The sequence below is a fragment of the Cynoglossus semilaevis genome, chromosome 5 (genome assembly GCF_000523025.1).
Source record: "Cynoglossus semilaevis isolate Cse_v1.0 chromosome 5, Cse_v1.0, whole genome shotgun sequence".
Taxonomy (NCBI): Eukaryota; Metazoa; Chordata; class Actinopteri; order Pleuronectiformes; family Cynoglossidae; genus Cynoglossus; species Cynoglossus semilaevis.
In genome coordinates this window covers 6,579,518-6,592,883 of record NC_024311.1, presented here as the reverse complement: position 1 = coordinate 6,592,883, position 13,366 = coordinate 6,579,518, and the positions used below count along the sequence as shown (strand labels likewise).

The following is a 13,366-nucleotide window of genomic DNA, read 5'->3' as shown; positions in this document are numbered from 1 at the left end:
TTTTTCATACAGACATGGCTATAGATGTGCTGTATGTGTAGACTCATTATATTTTCTAAAACCCCTTCTCCTCGGTATTCTTAAGATATCAATAGATGTTTAAACCAGATTCTCTTAATAGCCAAAAGAATACAGAAAAACAAAAAAGAACGGATCCAGAAGATGTAGTGGATGCAACTTCATGGCTCATAAATATTGATCATCCTGCAGCATATTGGAATAGTGTTGGGAAAAAGTGATGCAACCAACTTTGATATGCTTTCTGTCAAATACTGCAAAATAGTCTAACAGCTGCTTCAAAAGCTGTGAACAAATCAATGCTTCGAATGCTGACACTCACCTGACACACAGATGTTATGTTGATATTAACCATTGTGTCAATGAACTGTAAACAGGAAGGACAAGAGAAATTATAAATGCAGTAATAAGAACTGTATACTTTATATTATATTGTATGTTTAAAATGCCTTTTAACATTTACTTCGAATAGAAATTGTCATTTTTAAAGTATTTATACATTATTATACTTTGCTATGCCATCTGGTTTTTGCTCTATCTAGCAGTGAACCCAGTATTAATGATTGGATTCTTCCCTAAGAATCATATAGCACTTAATGTAACCTTTACAAACTTTATTATATAACATTAAATGATATATTTGACATAAGTTTCTTTTTTTCTCCACTTAATCAACGATGACATTTCCCCCCCACATTTTCAGCAGTGCAGAAAGTACAACAGCTGTTGTAAATAGGGTTCCAATAGGGGCAGAAGTTCTGTTCTTCCTCATACGACCTTTTTTTATATACAAGTGTTAAACAATTACTGACCAATAATCCAAAATGTGTGCCCTGAAAACTTCATGACATTACATTCCAAAATCACAAATAATAATTCAAATGCAAAAAGGAAAAACTGTAATGCCTAACAATTTATCACCTCAAATATAAAATACAGTTTGGTGTCAACTTACCGTGTCAATATTTGGGACATTCAGGAAAAACTCTGGGTACGAATAGGATATTCCAACGTTGTTAACTATAGCACAAATAAATAAATATATACACAGAATACACAGATTAGATTTAAAAATTCATCACCATATTGAACAGGAGAAGAAAAGCTGCAGTCTTACCCAGTACGCCAATTTCCACCCCTGCAAGTCCTTCTTCTATCTTGGTGTAAATATCGACAGCACTAAAGTCCACTGCTATGGTTTTGGTCTCCACACCACATTTGCTTTCTGAGCAAAAATGCAACGAGAAACAGTTAGGAGAGACAACAGGCAGGAAGACTTTTTCAGTTGGAAAGGGACAAGAAAACTAAGAGTGAAACTCTTAAAGTGTTTCCTTTATCATCAATGAGCAGATATTCATCCCTTCAGAGAAATCTTTAATTTAACAGGACAAATTCACTTTCATCTCCTGCAGGAAGTTTTACTGCTTCATAGCCCAAAACCATATGGGTCCTGTTTGAATCTTCGTTCTATAAAAGATCACTTGTGCAAGACACGCAATGCAACGCAATGCAATATCATTCAGTCGCTAGTCATTTATCCCAGCTGGACTGTTACACAGTGCAATTCGGATGCAACATTTCACTCTCAGGATAAATGAGACTGTTTAGCTGTATGGATCATTAAGACAGAACTCCAGTCAAGCTGCTGTCATACTTAAGATATAAACAATATTTGTCTTTTTGCCTGTGTACGGCAGGTACTGCCGATTCCCCTTGACTGCAGGATGTGGGATTGGTTTTCACTGATGAATTAAACCGAGTAATACTGAGTTACATGCCGTTTTTCACTGTGATTAATGTCAAAATTTATACTAAATATCTCCATCCATTTTTTTAAGATATAGTAGAGATCTGTCCACAATTCTGTCTTCACCTATATAGTGTGTTTGAAACAAACTGCTTACCAATTGCTTTGGAAACGTCATCCAGCTTCTCCTGAGAGCGGCTGATCAGCACGATAGCAAAGCCTCGGCGGGCAAGCTGCAAATATGTCAATAAAATGCATGAACATATGTCATCACTCATGGCCCATTGGAAGCATAACAGCACAAGAAATTAACTGGACCTGTCAAAATGATTAAAGCCTGACAGCACAGAAATAAGATTTGCACACAAATAATTAATTAGGCAGCAGTTGCAGCTGTTTTTTGCAGAGTCAGGTCAACTATAACGACTTAATGTGTGACAGGATAGAAGATGGATTCATTCCTTTGTGTCCTCTGTGTCTGGCATCATGGGTAAGAGTCAGATATGCAGGGAATTACCTCTTCTGCGTATGCTTTCCCAATTCCATCCGTGGCTCCAGTGACAACTAGAAGAAGACAAAAAAAAGAAGAAAAGACAGGATTAGAATAATCTTGTTAGTGTCATTTAAAAAAAAAAAACTCTCAAATTGTTAAGTCAAGACAAAAAGTCCTCCCACACAGCCTTAGCAGAAACAAGAAAACTGAGAATCACGGCTGAGGCTTCAATGACAATGACACATTTAACTTAGGATAAAATACAAATTACTAGGACTAAAAAGACTCACTCAGCTGTGTCATTAACAAGGTGATACTCCCAACAAATTAATTCCTCTCACGCACTCATGCATAACAATCAGTACAGGACAAAACATCTTACAACAAATTCACTAATTACAGTACAATCCAAAAATCAAACCTTGAAGTCTCACATGTGATAACTGAAGGGCTTGCATTACAAACTCACATACTACTACATTATATATTTTTAAAAATCACTGTTCTGTTTTGCGTTCTTTAGCCTTCATCACTTTTACAAAAGAGGCCTATTCGAGATCCAAGAACAGGGAATAAATAGAATTCTAATACAAAAAAGGCAACATCGAAGAAATAGATCCACAGCACCACCTACAGGTACATTCTCAGAATTAAACAGAAAACGGCGATAAAGATGTGATGAGTTCAGGATCATGTGGCTCCTGAGGGACAATAATGGAACAGCACAAGGGGTTTAAGTAAATACAATAAGTCAATTTCAAGGTTAAAAGACAAAGAGTAGGGACGACAGTGAGAGAGAATTAAAGAGAGACAGAGAGAGAGGCAGAGAGAGAGGTAGAGAGAGAGGCAGAGAGAGGGAGAGAGAGAGAGAGAGGGAGAGAGAGTGGGGGGAGTGGGAGGTTGAGGTCTTCTCTGTCATCAGTGGAGCGTAGAATGCCCTGGAACTGTGTGGCACAAAAAGCAACAGCAGCAGCAGCAGCGAGGGGCCTATTTTTAGCAATTCCCATCTTTCAGTGGCAACGATTCATCACATCATAGGCTAAAGATAACCAAACGTGGATAGGGAAAGGGGGACGTTCAGAGTCAACGCGGTACAATGTCCCTGATGTAGCCTCTAAACCAGATTTAGGAGCAACAACTTATGTTTGTATTGTCCTTCTGTTATGTTTAGAGGTGCTCCTTGGTACAATCTCATTCAATACTATTCTGGCACTAAATGCACAGAGAAATGAAAGATGCAGTGGATACAAAACAAACAAACACCGAGGATGGTTTGTGTAGACTAAAAATATATATCGCAACATTTAAATTAATTTTGGTTATTAGTGTTTTTTAATGCTTTTTTGTTCATTTGCAACATAGATTCAATATCTCTTTAAGTCCTAGTTGGACCAAAATGTCACCAAATGTGTCTCTATACTTTTGGTACCATGTTGATGCATTCCTGGCTCTTTACGTCAAAAAGTAAAGTTCTTTGAATGTACATGCACAATTGAAATTTTCTAACTACTGTATCTCTCCATATGTACATAGGCACAGACTTTAAATAAGGCAAACTTCTGGGCTTTTCTGATCATTGGACACAACGTTCATACGGAGGATCATAAAAAGAATTGCTTGTGGAACCTATGTTTCAATTCGTGTCACACCTAACACTTGCAGGTGCAAATTAATTTATCTCACCCACTCAACGCAGAGGGGTTTTTCTGCTCATGATTCAAAGTCAACGAACAATTATTGTTTAGATTACAATTTTGTGGTCCTCATTTTTATTGTGTTGTATGTTTGTTTGTTTTGGGGAATGTGTGAGGGCCTCCCACACAGACTTAGCAGAAACAAGAACTGGAAAACTGAGAATCTAGGCTGAGGCTTCAATGGCACATTATACACATTCATATTTAGGATAAATACCAAAAACTAGGACTAAAAAGACTCACTCAGCTGTGTCATTAACAAGGTGATACTCCCAACAAATTAATTTATCTCACCCACTCGTGCATAACAATCCAGTACAGCACAAAAACATCTTACAACATATTCACTAATTAGAGTACAAGCCACAAATCAACCCTTGAGGTCTTCTCTCCTGTGATAAATAAAGGATTTGCATTACAAACTCACATATTAATTCTACAATCTCTTTTCATAATCACTATTCTGTGTTGCATGGTAAAAATGAGATGTCATAAGTCAAACATGTCTGACAGTTATCTCGGCTTTGACAAGTTTTATCATTTTATTTTATGAGCATTTTGTTTAAGTTTTTCAACTGATTTAAAATGTGGTTTTATTTTTAAAATCAGAATCAGAAACATTTTTATTGCCAGGTAGGTTTTCACCTACAAGGAATTTGTTGTGGCATACAGTGCAGCGAAAGAAATGCACATAGAGGTATAAAATACACTATAGGTATATAGTGGTATAAGGAGGTATAAAACACTTTTTAGTTCGGCAACAATGTCAATTTGTATTTACCCTTTACTGAACCCATCTGTTTTTAAGCTGATCTCCCTGTGTACAGATAATGCTCAGGTGCCAACAACCCAGAGGGCTGCAGCAAGCATAAACAGAAGGGGGAGATCAAACATATGCATGGGATATCCTGGGGGCAACCAAAAATAGCACAAAGACGAAGAAGAAGAAATGGAGTAAGGAAAAGTGAGGGTGAGTCTGCGTGCTCAGTGATGATCGGAACAAAGGCTGGGTTATTTTGGGGTTTTTTTAAGAATGAACTTGTAGCTGTCATTACAGGATAGAGAGCTTTTACAGCTAAGTCTACGGATCACTTCACCCAAATACCACAAGGTCTGTTTAAGGATGTGCCGTCTGTTTTAAAATATAGGTTAGGCTACCCACCTGATCTGATCATGCTGCCATTTGTTGGTTGTCACAGTGGAGATCATTTTATTACGTTAGGTCCAGGGTTACAGTCACCCTTTAGAACAGCGGGAACTTTGCAGCAGCCATGATTCGTTTTAAAATAAATTATATGAATTCTTTCAACAAACACACAGTATGTTTACTTTATTTCTGAAAAAATAAATCCCAAATCATCAGTGCTGAGAGTATACAGGTGCTCCTCAAATCAATATCACAATATATTGACCCTGTTGACCCTGAGGTAATTACTTCATAACTTTCGCATAAAACATGTTAAGTGCAAAAAAAAGGACAACTATGCAAACAGTCTGGATTAAAATACACCTGCATCCTGTCCTACATTTGAAGTTGTGGTTTTATATCAGTGTGCTCTGAAACAATGTGTGAAACCCTCATGGGAATAGGTGTCTTATTTAATATTTTACTAATTGTAAAAATGTTTAAACAAATGTAAAAATATAAAATATTTCCCATTGAAACATCTTTACATCATATAAGCCAAAAAAACACACTCATATGACATACGGCTGACAGCCAAATAAAAACCTTACCATTTTTAAGAATTTAATAAGTTGCAAAAATGTCCTAGCAGTGGTTGTTTGCTAAAACTATACACACTCACACACACATACACATAAACGTCTGTGTAAATGAACCAGAAGAGTCCTGCATGTTCTGTGCTGTTTTAACAGCTCGGGTGCTGTTACATAATCCCACTGGCCTTTCAATGTAGTGCACTCCTGTGGAACAGGATTTGTGAATGAAAACCAACAAAAACAACAGCAGCAATGTGCATACATACATCACTGAAAACAAAATAACTTAAGTATTTCCTTTCATTATTGTTGACATAACGGGACAATATGCAACATTACCAGCCATTCTCAGGATGTTTTTGTTTTCTGCACAACAAACTGATACAATTTAACTGAAACACCACTTGAATATTCATTACTTTTAGTCTGCAATATACTTTTTGCTATACTTCAGCAACATGTTCTAAAAAAAAAAGTATACTACAGCACCTGTAGTTCAAACTTCAAGGTTCAGACAATATGGAGGAAGGACAAATGGACACCGTTCAGACTGGGTTTGTAATCCCCACAAGATATGATCCTACTTTCATGCTTTACTAAAGTTTATTAGTAATGATGTAAAGTCCTTGTTATTCTGTCAAAGAAACTGAAAAGCATCAACTGCCCTTGCTGGGACAAAGAGAGTTTAAAAGAATGCAGCCATGACAGAGAAATAAATGACTTGTTCATGCGCAGAATGTTCTGTCATTACTCAGCTGACCTATGAGTCCATGATAAGGTAAACTATTCATACATGTTATGCAATGTGGGTGTGATTATTCAGCCGAGCATTGTACAGAGTGATGATGGTTAGTAGTAAGAAACTAAATACACAGTAGAAATAAATAAATGAATATTTAAGCAGAAGACAGAACATTTAGGTAAAAAATGAACTAGAACTCCACAAGAAGCAGAAATAAGTGAATCTGTAGCTGTGTTTTAGCAATAATGTAGTACAGCATTCCACAATCAGGTTCCTTGTATGTTTGGTACTCTTTTATAAATACTTGAGATACAAAATTAAAAATAAAAATAATAAAAATAATCTCAACCATTTTGTCCAAAAATCAGTTCCTTATGTGGGGTGGTGAGATCCCTGAGGGGAAGGACATGCAGGAAAACTGCATGGATTTGCTTAGATATTCATATTTTCACCCATAAACATTTTAAAGCAAAAGGCAAAAAGACAACAAACCATCAAACATGTAAAACAAAATGAACCGGAACCATGCATTAACTTTTACTAGTCGCAGTTTATGATGATGTTTAAGATCTTGCTTTTTACACAATTCTCAACGGATTACAACACACTGAAGGGTCAACCTAATTAATAAACAAAATATCAATAAGGTGCTGATTATATTTTGATATTCAACATAAAATTGTCTCTCTGCATAAATCATAACTGAACCAAAATCATACTTTTTCATAAACCATTACAACTGTCTGCAGCTACCACTACCACCAAGGCTAACATGATAGCATGCTGAGTAATTCAAAGGAATAACTGGAGCTCATATGTTCATCGCTTTATAACTTCCATGGCTCTAGACGAAACGTCGTTTGGGAACTTTGTACTAAAATTATACAAAACATTCGTGACTGTTAACCCTGCGTGTAACCTCACCTGCCCATTTGCCAAGTTTAGTAGGAGATACGACCTGCCCGTTTCCCAGGACCCAGACTCTGAAGCTGGACAGAAGCCGATAGACGGAGCACAGAGAGATCCAGGCCGCGGTGACAGCACCGAGGCAGAGCAGCGGAGTCTCTAAGGCCCTAAACACGACTTCTGCACTGGACGACATTCCTGCAGAACAAACACTAACACTGTTCTACGTCTGTATGACTGTCTGGGCAACCACGACCGTCAGTGCAGTGATAAGTCAACAAGCGAAACATGAACTATTACACTGGAAAAGATTTCAGGATATCCGCATTAGCTCTGCGCTGTCACAATTGGTCACTTTCTTCTTCGCGCACTGAGAAAAAGATAGGAAGACACCGATATACTGACACCTACCAGTAGAAAACGTCATTGTTTTTTTCTTCATAAGATAAATAGTAAGTCACAATAAATTAAAAAATAAATAAATAAAGTACAAAAAACACGGAGCTTTTGCAATGTGTGGTGATTTAGTTTCAGGACGCTATGTATTGTTTCTGCATTACTAATTAACCAGGTTAATAAAATACATCATTTTATGAAGACCTATTTGTTTCAATGTTTTGTTTTCATGTTAATATTTGTTTTAAAAAATGTATATGTATTGCAATGACATGGATTGTCTCCAACACTGTAAAATGCTTAATAATATACAGATGACCTGAATGACAATACTTTAAGCTTTTAGCTGCATGTCTTCATTAAAATCGCTCTGTATTTTTACTTTTTTGAGGGTTAAACAAATTACTTTGTTTGTTCTCTTAAATGCATGTGTATTAATACAACAGTAAAACAATTTTAAAAATAATGAAATGTAAGAAAACAAAGCACATTAAAAAACAATGTGAATTGCATTTTCTTCTTTGTGAACCAAAGAGGGATTTTTCAAAGAAATTGGACTGCTAGTTTCTTTCAAATAGTTTTTATTTTTTTGACACACTGATTGCTACAATTTAATAATGTTCAAGAAAACTACATCATATGTGTCATGAGTAACACTGTAATACAGTCACACATATTGATGTCAACTGTATATACTGTATGTTGACAGAGCATTCAATTGAACAATATACACTGTCTGCTGTACTCAAAAATTGTTATTGTGTACATTAGAATAATTCCACATGTATGAATCTCTCCATGGATACAATTTATTTATTAAGCATGGCATAAAAAAATATAATCAGTGTGTCTTAATTTCTGTGTCAAATAATATATTTTAGACAGACTGATGGAGTTTGTTATTATAATGCCATTACAGCTAATTATAAATCTGATTCCATTCAATTGTGTTTTTTTTATCACAATATGGCATAACATCTAGAAACAAACCTTAATTAGTCAGAATTATTTTTAATTTTTTCAGAAATGTATAAAATATTAGACCACAAAGAAATTCAGAGAGCAGGTTTTTGGAAAAAAACGTGTGTGTATTTAAAAAAGGAAGTGTTAAAAACATTTTCTATAATACTAACTATTTATTAACTATTTATGATTGTTTTCCTCACTTTGTGTAAATTAGTTTAACCCTTGTGTGGTGTTCGGGTCTGTGGGACCCGTTTTCACTTTTTAATAAAAGAAAAATGATATAATTATTTAATTTTTCAAACTGAGACTCACTGGCTTTGGCTCATTTTCTGTGAAGAACATATATCAGAATACATATTTAATGACCACACACCATACACCCCCCCTACACATTTCTATTACATATAAGATGTTCGGGTCCACTGGACCCGGGGCTAATAGAAGTGTGGAAATTGATGTTCTGTGTACCACACACACACGCGCACATGCACCCACACACGCACGCACACACACACACACCTACACACCTACACACACACACACACACAGCAGGCCTAGACAGGAGGAGGACAGAGTGTAGGTACACAGAACATACCTATAACATATAAATGTGACCTAACAAAGGTAAAGGGCAAATATTAACCATATATATTGTTTATACTGCTTGTAATTGGGATAAGGCAAACATCTGTTCAGTATTTTAACATAAAAGTGTTGATTGTGAGGCATCAAAAGCAACAAAATGCAACGGGTCCATCAGACCCACAAACACTGGCTGAGTAACAACAATATGAACATTACACAAGGGTTAATTATTAAATTGAAATCAATACATAAGACATGGTGTGCTCAAGTCGACCAAGTAGAAGAGACAGCAGCAGTCCATGATGTGAGTGTTACATAAGTTGAATTAAATCTAAAAATAGAAATGCAGCAATGGTAAACAGGGGTCGAATAAGTTTCCAAAAGAACAAGGATACAATTATTATTGAGTATACCTAAGTCATTAAGTCATCGTTGGATTGGCTGGTAATTGTGATCTGATATAGTGTGTAAAGTTCACATGTGAGTGTGAAGTATTAATAATGAAAGTCTACTCTTTACTGTGATAATTATGAAAATAAATATTTCATAGTTTTTATTTAACACTATTTACATAATTAGATGCATTACACCAAGCTACATTCAACTTTGAGTCTGTTGCTGAGAGAAACATATTGTAGCGTTGCAGAAAGAAAAGTTCATTTGTTAAAGGACAAAACAGAATTATGACCACACTCACACGAAGAGACTTGATTAATAATACTAGAAACAAAAATAATAAACATGAAAATTATATGTAATGAATACAAATTTGTATCAAAACACATTTTATATTTTTTTATTGGAAGTAAACTCTGAAATACACAACACACTGGCGAGAAAATCATGGTTTAATAATGTTTATTTATGTTTCCCCTCATTCTGACAAGTGTAAAAGGCAATTTCATTTTAGACATACAGTAACAAAAACAATACATTTTCAGTCACTATAGATATAACACCATCTCTGAAGAAATAAGGAACCCATATCAAGATGGTATGGATTTGAAATTAGGTAAATTAACAAATACCTGTATTAATTTACCACAATAGTATGAAGAATAATGAAGAATAAATTAAAATGATAAACTCAAATCATACAGGTTACCAGGCAAGCAGAATTACTCAGAACAGTACACAACATTCTGTGCACAACAGTCCGTTCTTTTATTTTTAAATGTAGAAATATATTTGAGCAATAATGAGCTACATCTAATTCTCATGTACATCTTAAGTCCAAATTTTATATCTCACACAAGGTAGACTACACAGAGATAATATTTTCTGAGCATGTCCTAACGCTGACTGATCTTCCTTATTTCCTGTCTTTAGGGTAAGTTGATTAAACACACGTCTTTATGTGCCTCCACAGAGAATCATGTGTTTGTGTGTGTGTGTGTGTGTGTGTGTGTGATGAATGAGAGAGAGAGAGAGACATCACTAAACCAAAAAGAGGCTGTAATTTAAATGTTTTAAAAAGGGACACACAAGCAATTAAACTTCAAAGTGTTAAATTTATTATCAAAGAATAGCTTTAAGAATTTGAACTGTGTTAATCTAAAAACAAACATGAACTCTACACTACGTAAAGACATTACCTAACAACTCACAGAATGTCACAGAGTTTGATTTTAATGTTATTTTGCCTTTAAAATCAAACTACAAATATTGTTGTTTATTGCATTGTTATTTATCAATAAAGAAATAAATGAATGAGAGATGGAGAAACAAAAGAAGAATGGAAAGATGACCAGCGACGTTAAATTCATGTTTAAAATTCACAACATTCACAACATGTTTTTAGCTTTGACACTTCAACAGAAATAAAAATGTGTTCATTACTCTGTTATTTCTTTCCTTTTTCTTTTCAAATCTCACCCACTCCTTGTTTGTAAAGTACATTCCTAATACATTTCTACGTTCCTGTATCCTCAGTGGGCTGAACAAACAATGTTTTTAATGTAAGAAAAAGACAACAATACAATAACTTAATTAATAAAAAATAAGAAAAAGAAAGAGATGCCTATCTTCTAAATGACGCTTGGCTTTAATAGTTTTGTTATTTGTTCTTCTGTGTGGATTGCATTTTTCAATATTTTTTGTGTACTATGAATATATAGAAAATACACATTTGACAAAGAGTATCACAAAGTATATAAAATTACACAGCTGAGAGAGAAATGTCCATTACACACAATTTGTCTGAGTCTATGAAGACATTCTGATTCATCAGAGTTTCAGAATACAGAACCTATATTTTATATTTACAGCAGTGTATTCTGTGTATCCAGATATGAGGTTAAGGCTGGTGACGTGTAACAATACAATAATAGTTTGGCTTCACAGTACTTATTGTTTGTGTCTATTTTACTGACATTTACTTTGTGCTTTATTTGTGCATAGTGGTTTGATGACTTCTTAAGACTGTAAGAATCTCTAAGACAAGCAGCACCTAAATGTTGCAGTGTTTTGTTTTAATTTATCCACACCTAATTAGTAGGTATTACGAATAGTTTTTTGTTTTTTTTTTACTGATCGGGATTTTTAAATGATTATGGTTGGGTTAATGGATACCATTAAATGCAGAATTCCAACAAATCTCCTTTTTTCCACCGTTTAATGGCACACTTGTTGACTTGTTTTGCAAATCCGATCCTCGGTCTTTTTTAACAAGCCTCTTCTCGTTTTAACAGCAGCACTGTGACTCTCTCCAAATAACACCAGCGACGTTCATGTCCTCCACAAATGCTTTTTGGGGTAAGGGCTTCCCAGAGTCATGTAATCACAGCAAGCCCAGACCGCAAAAAGATTCGTGACGGACAACTCCCCCCAAACCCACACCCAGCGCACCGGCGGGTTGTGATAGTGTTTCAATCTGCATCTAGAGCTCAGCTGTATAGTTTATCATCAGTTACGGCCAGAGGTCGGGACCCTGTGAATGGACACTGCTTTGCAGCAGCATCCAGCCATGCATTAGAGAGGACTGGCAATAAGGAGAGAGGCGGCATCATCGCTGCTGTTATACACTGTGTTGGCCGTGATATCATTGGACGGGACGTGTCTCCATCTACCAATGGCAATGCAGAGGAAAGCAGCACCTAAGGAGGAGGCCAAAGCACCTGACACACGGTCCCTTTTACATTTATTCGAATTTACACCAAACACTTAGCAGTAATGGAGTATATTAGGATGGAAATACACTAGGCAGTAAAGAACACAGGGTCCTTTTGTTAATTTGCTTTGGCTTAATATGAGTGAAAAAAAAACGAGTACAGTAATCGTTCGTACGTGACTCACGATATAGTTTATCTCTAGATATTTTTTTTAGTTTTCCCTATTTACAAAGGGTTAATCTTGCTCCAAACCTCCAGCAGCTGAAGCAGGGGCCCCACCCTCGCTCCGTTTTCATTGGGCCGCACAGCCTTGCGTTTGTGGACGCGTCTCCAAGCCGGTCACGATTTCCCCCATCTGTCTGAGCGCACTGATCCAGACGCTACTGACGCAGCAACGCGCCTTACTCACTTTTAGCAGTCACGACTCTAAATTATTCGGATACGCAAACAGATTTTGGCATGAAAATCTGCAAACGAGCCTTTTACTATAGTGGTAGTTACATACCTGAGTCGTGGGGACTACTCGTCTTTTAGTTTCTGCGAGAAAACCTGACAAATCCAAGTCAGTGCATGCAAAAAGAGGAGAAAAAAAATCCTGTCAAGCCCTTCAATCAGAGATCTTATCCATCCATCCATTAGTATAGTAAGTGACCACAGCGATGTAGGGACGATCAGTAGAAAAGAGACAAACCGGTTCTAACGACTTCAGCACCACAACAGGCGGACAGCTCCCCAGACACCGCACAGTGTAGAAATCGTCTTCATCCAAAAAGCTGAACTCTTTCCTGACAAAACAATGATCACAGCAACTGTACACGGATAAAATAGACTATATTATACAACAATTGAAGCTCCTAGTGAGGGAGATCCCTGCGTTAATGAAATATCCACATCCACGTCTCTTCTTTGCACAAAAGACCCGAACAATCATGCAGCAAAGCCTGTAGAAAACAGTGGTGAAACTCACCATTGCAGCAGTGCAGCCTC

The 13,366-nt window shown here is 36.1% G+C and overlaps 1 protein-coding gene across 1 annotated transcript in view; it reads right to left on the bottom strand.

The window, feature by feature from the left end:
• The window catches only part of hsd17b12b (hydroxysteroid (17-beta) dehydrogenase 12b), a 14,704-nt gene extending 7,036 nt beyond the window's left edge, over nt 1-7,668 (bottom strand). The window contains exons 1-6 of the mRNA XM_008310158.3: nt 7,341-7,668; nt 2,283-2,329; nt 1,923-1,998; nt 1,136-1,243; nt 974-1,038; nt 341-385 (exon numbers count right to left, since the gene is read on the bottom strand). Coding sequence (XP_008308380.1) covers nt 341-385; nt 974-1,038; nt 1,136-1,243; nt 1,923-1,998; nt 2,283-2,329; nt 7,341-7,518 — 519 coding nt within the window. The 5' untranslated portion in view covers nt 7,519-7,668. The remainder of the gene's footprint in view (nt 1-340; nt 386-973; nt 1,039-1,135; nt 1,244-1,922; nt 1,999-2,282; nt 2,330-7,340) is intronic.
• Nucleotides 7,669-13,366: the final 5,698 nt, after the last annotated feature.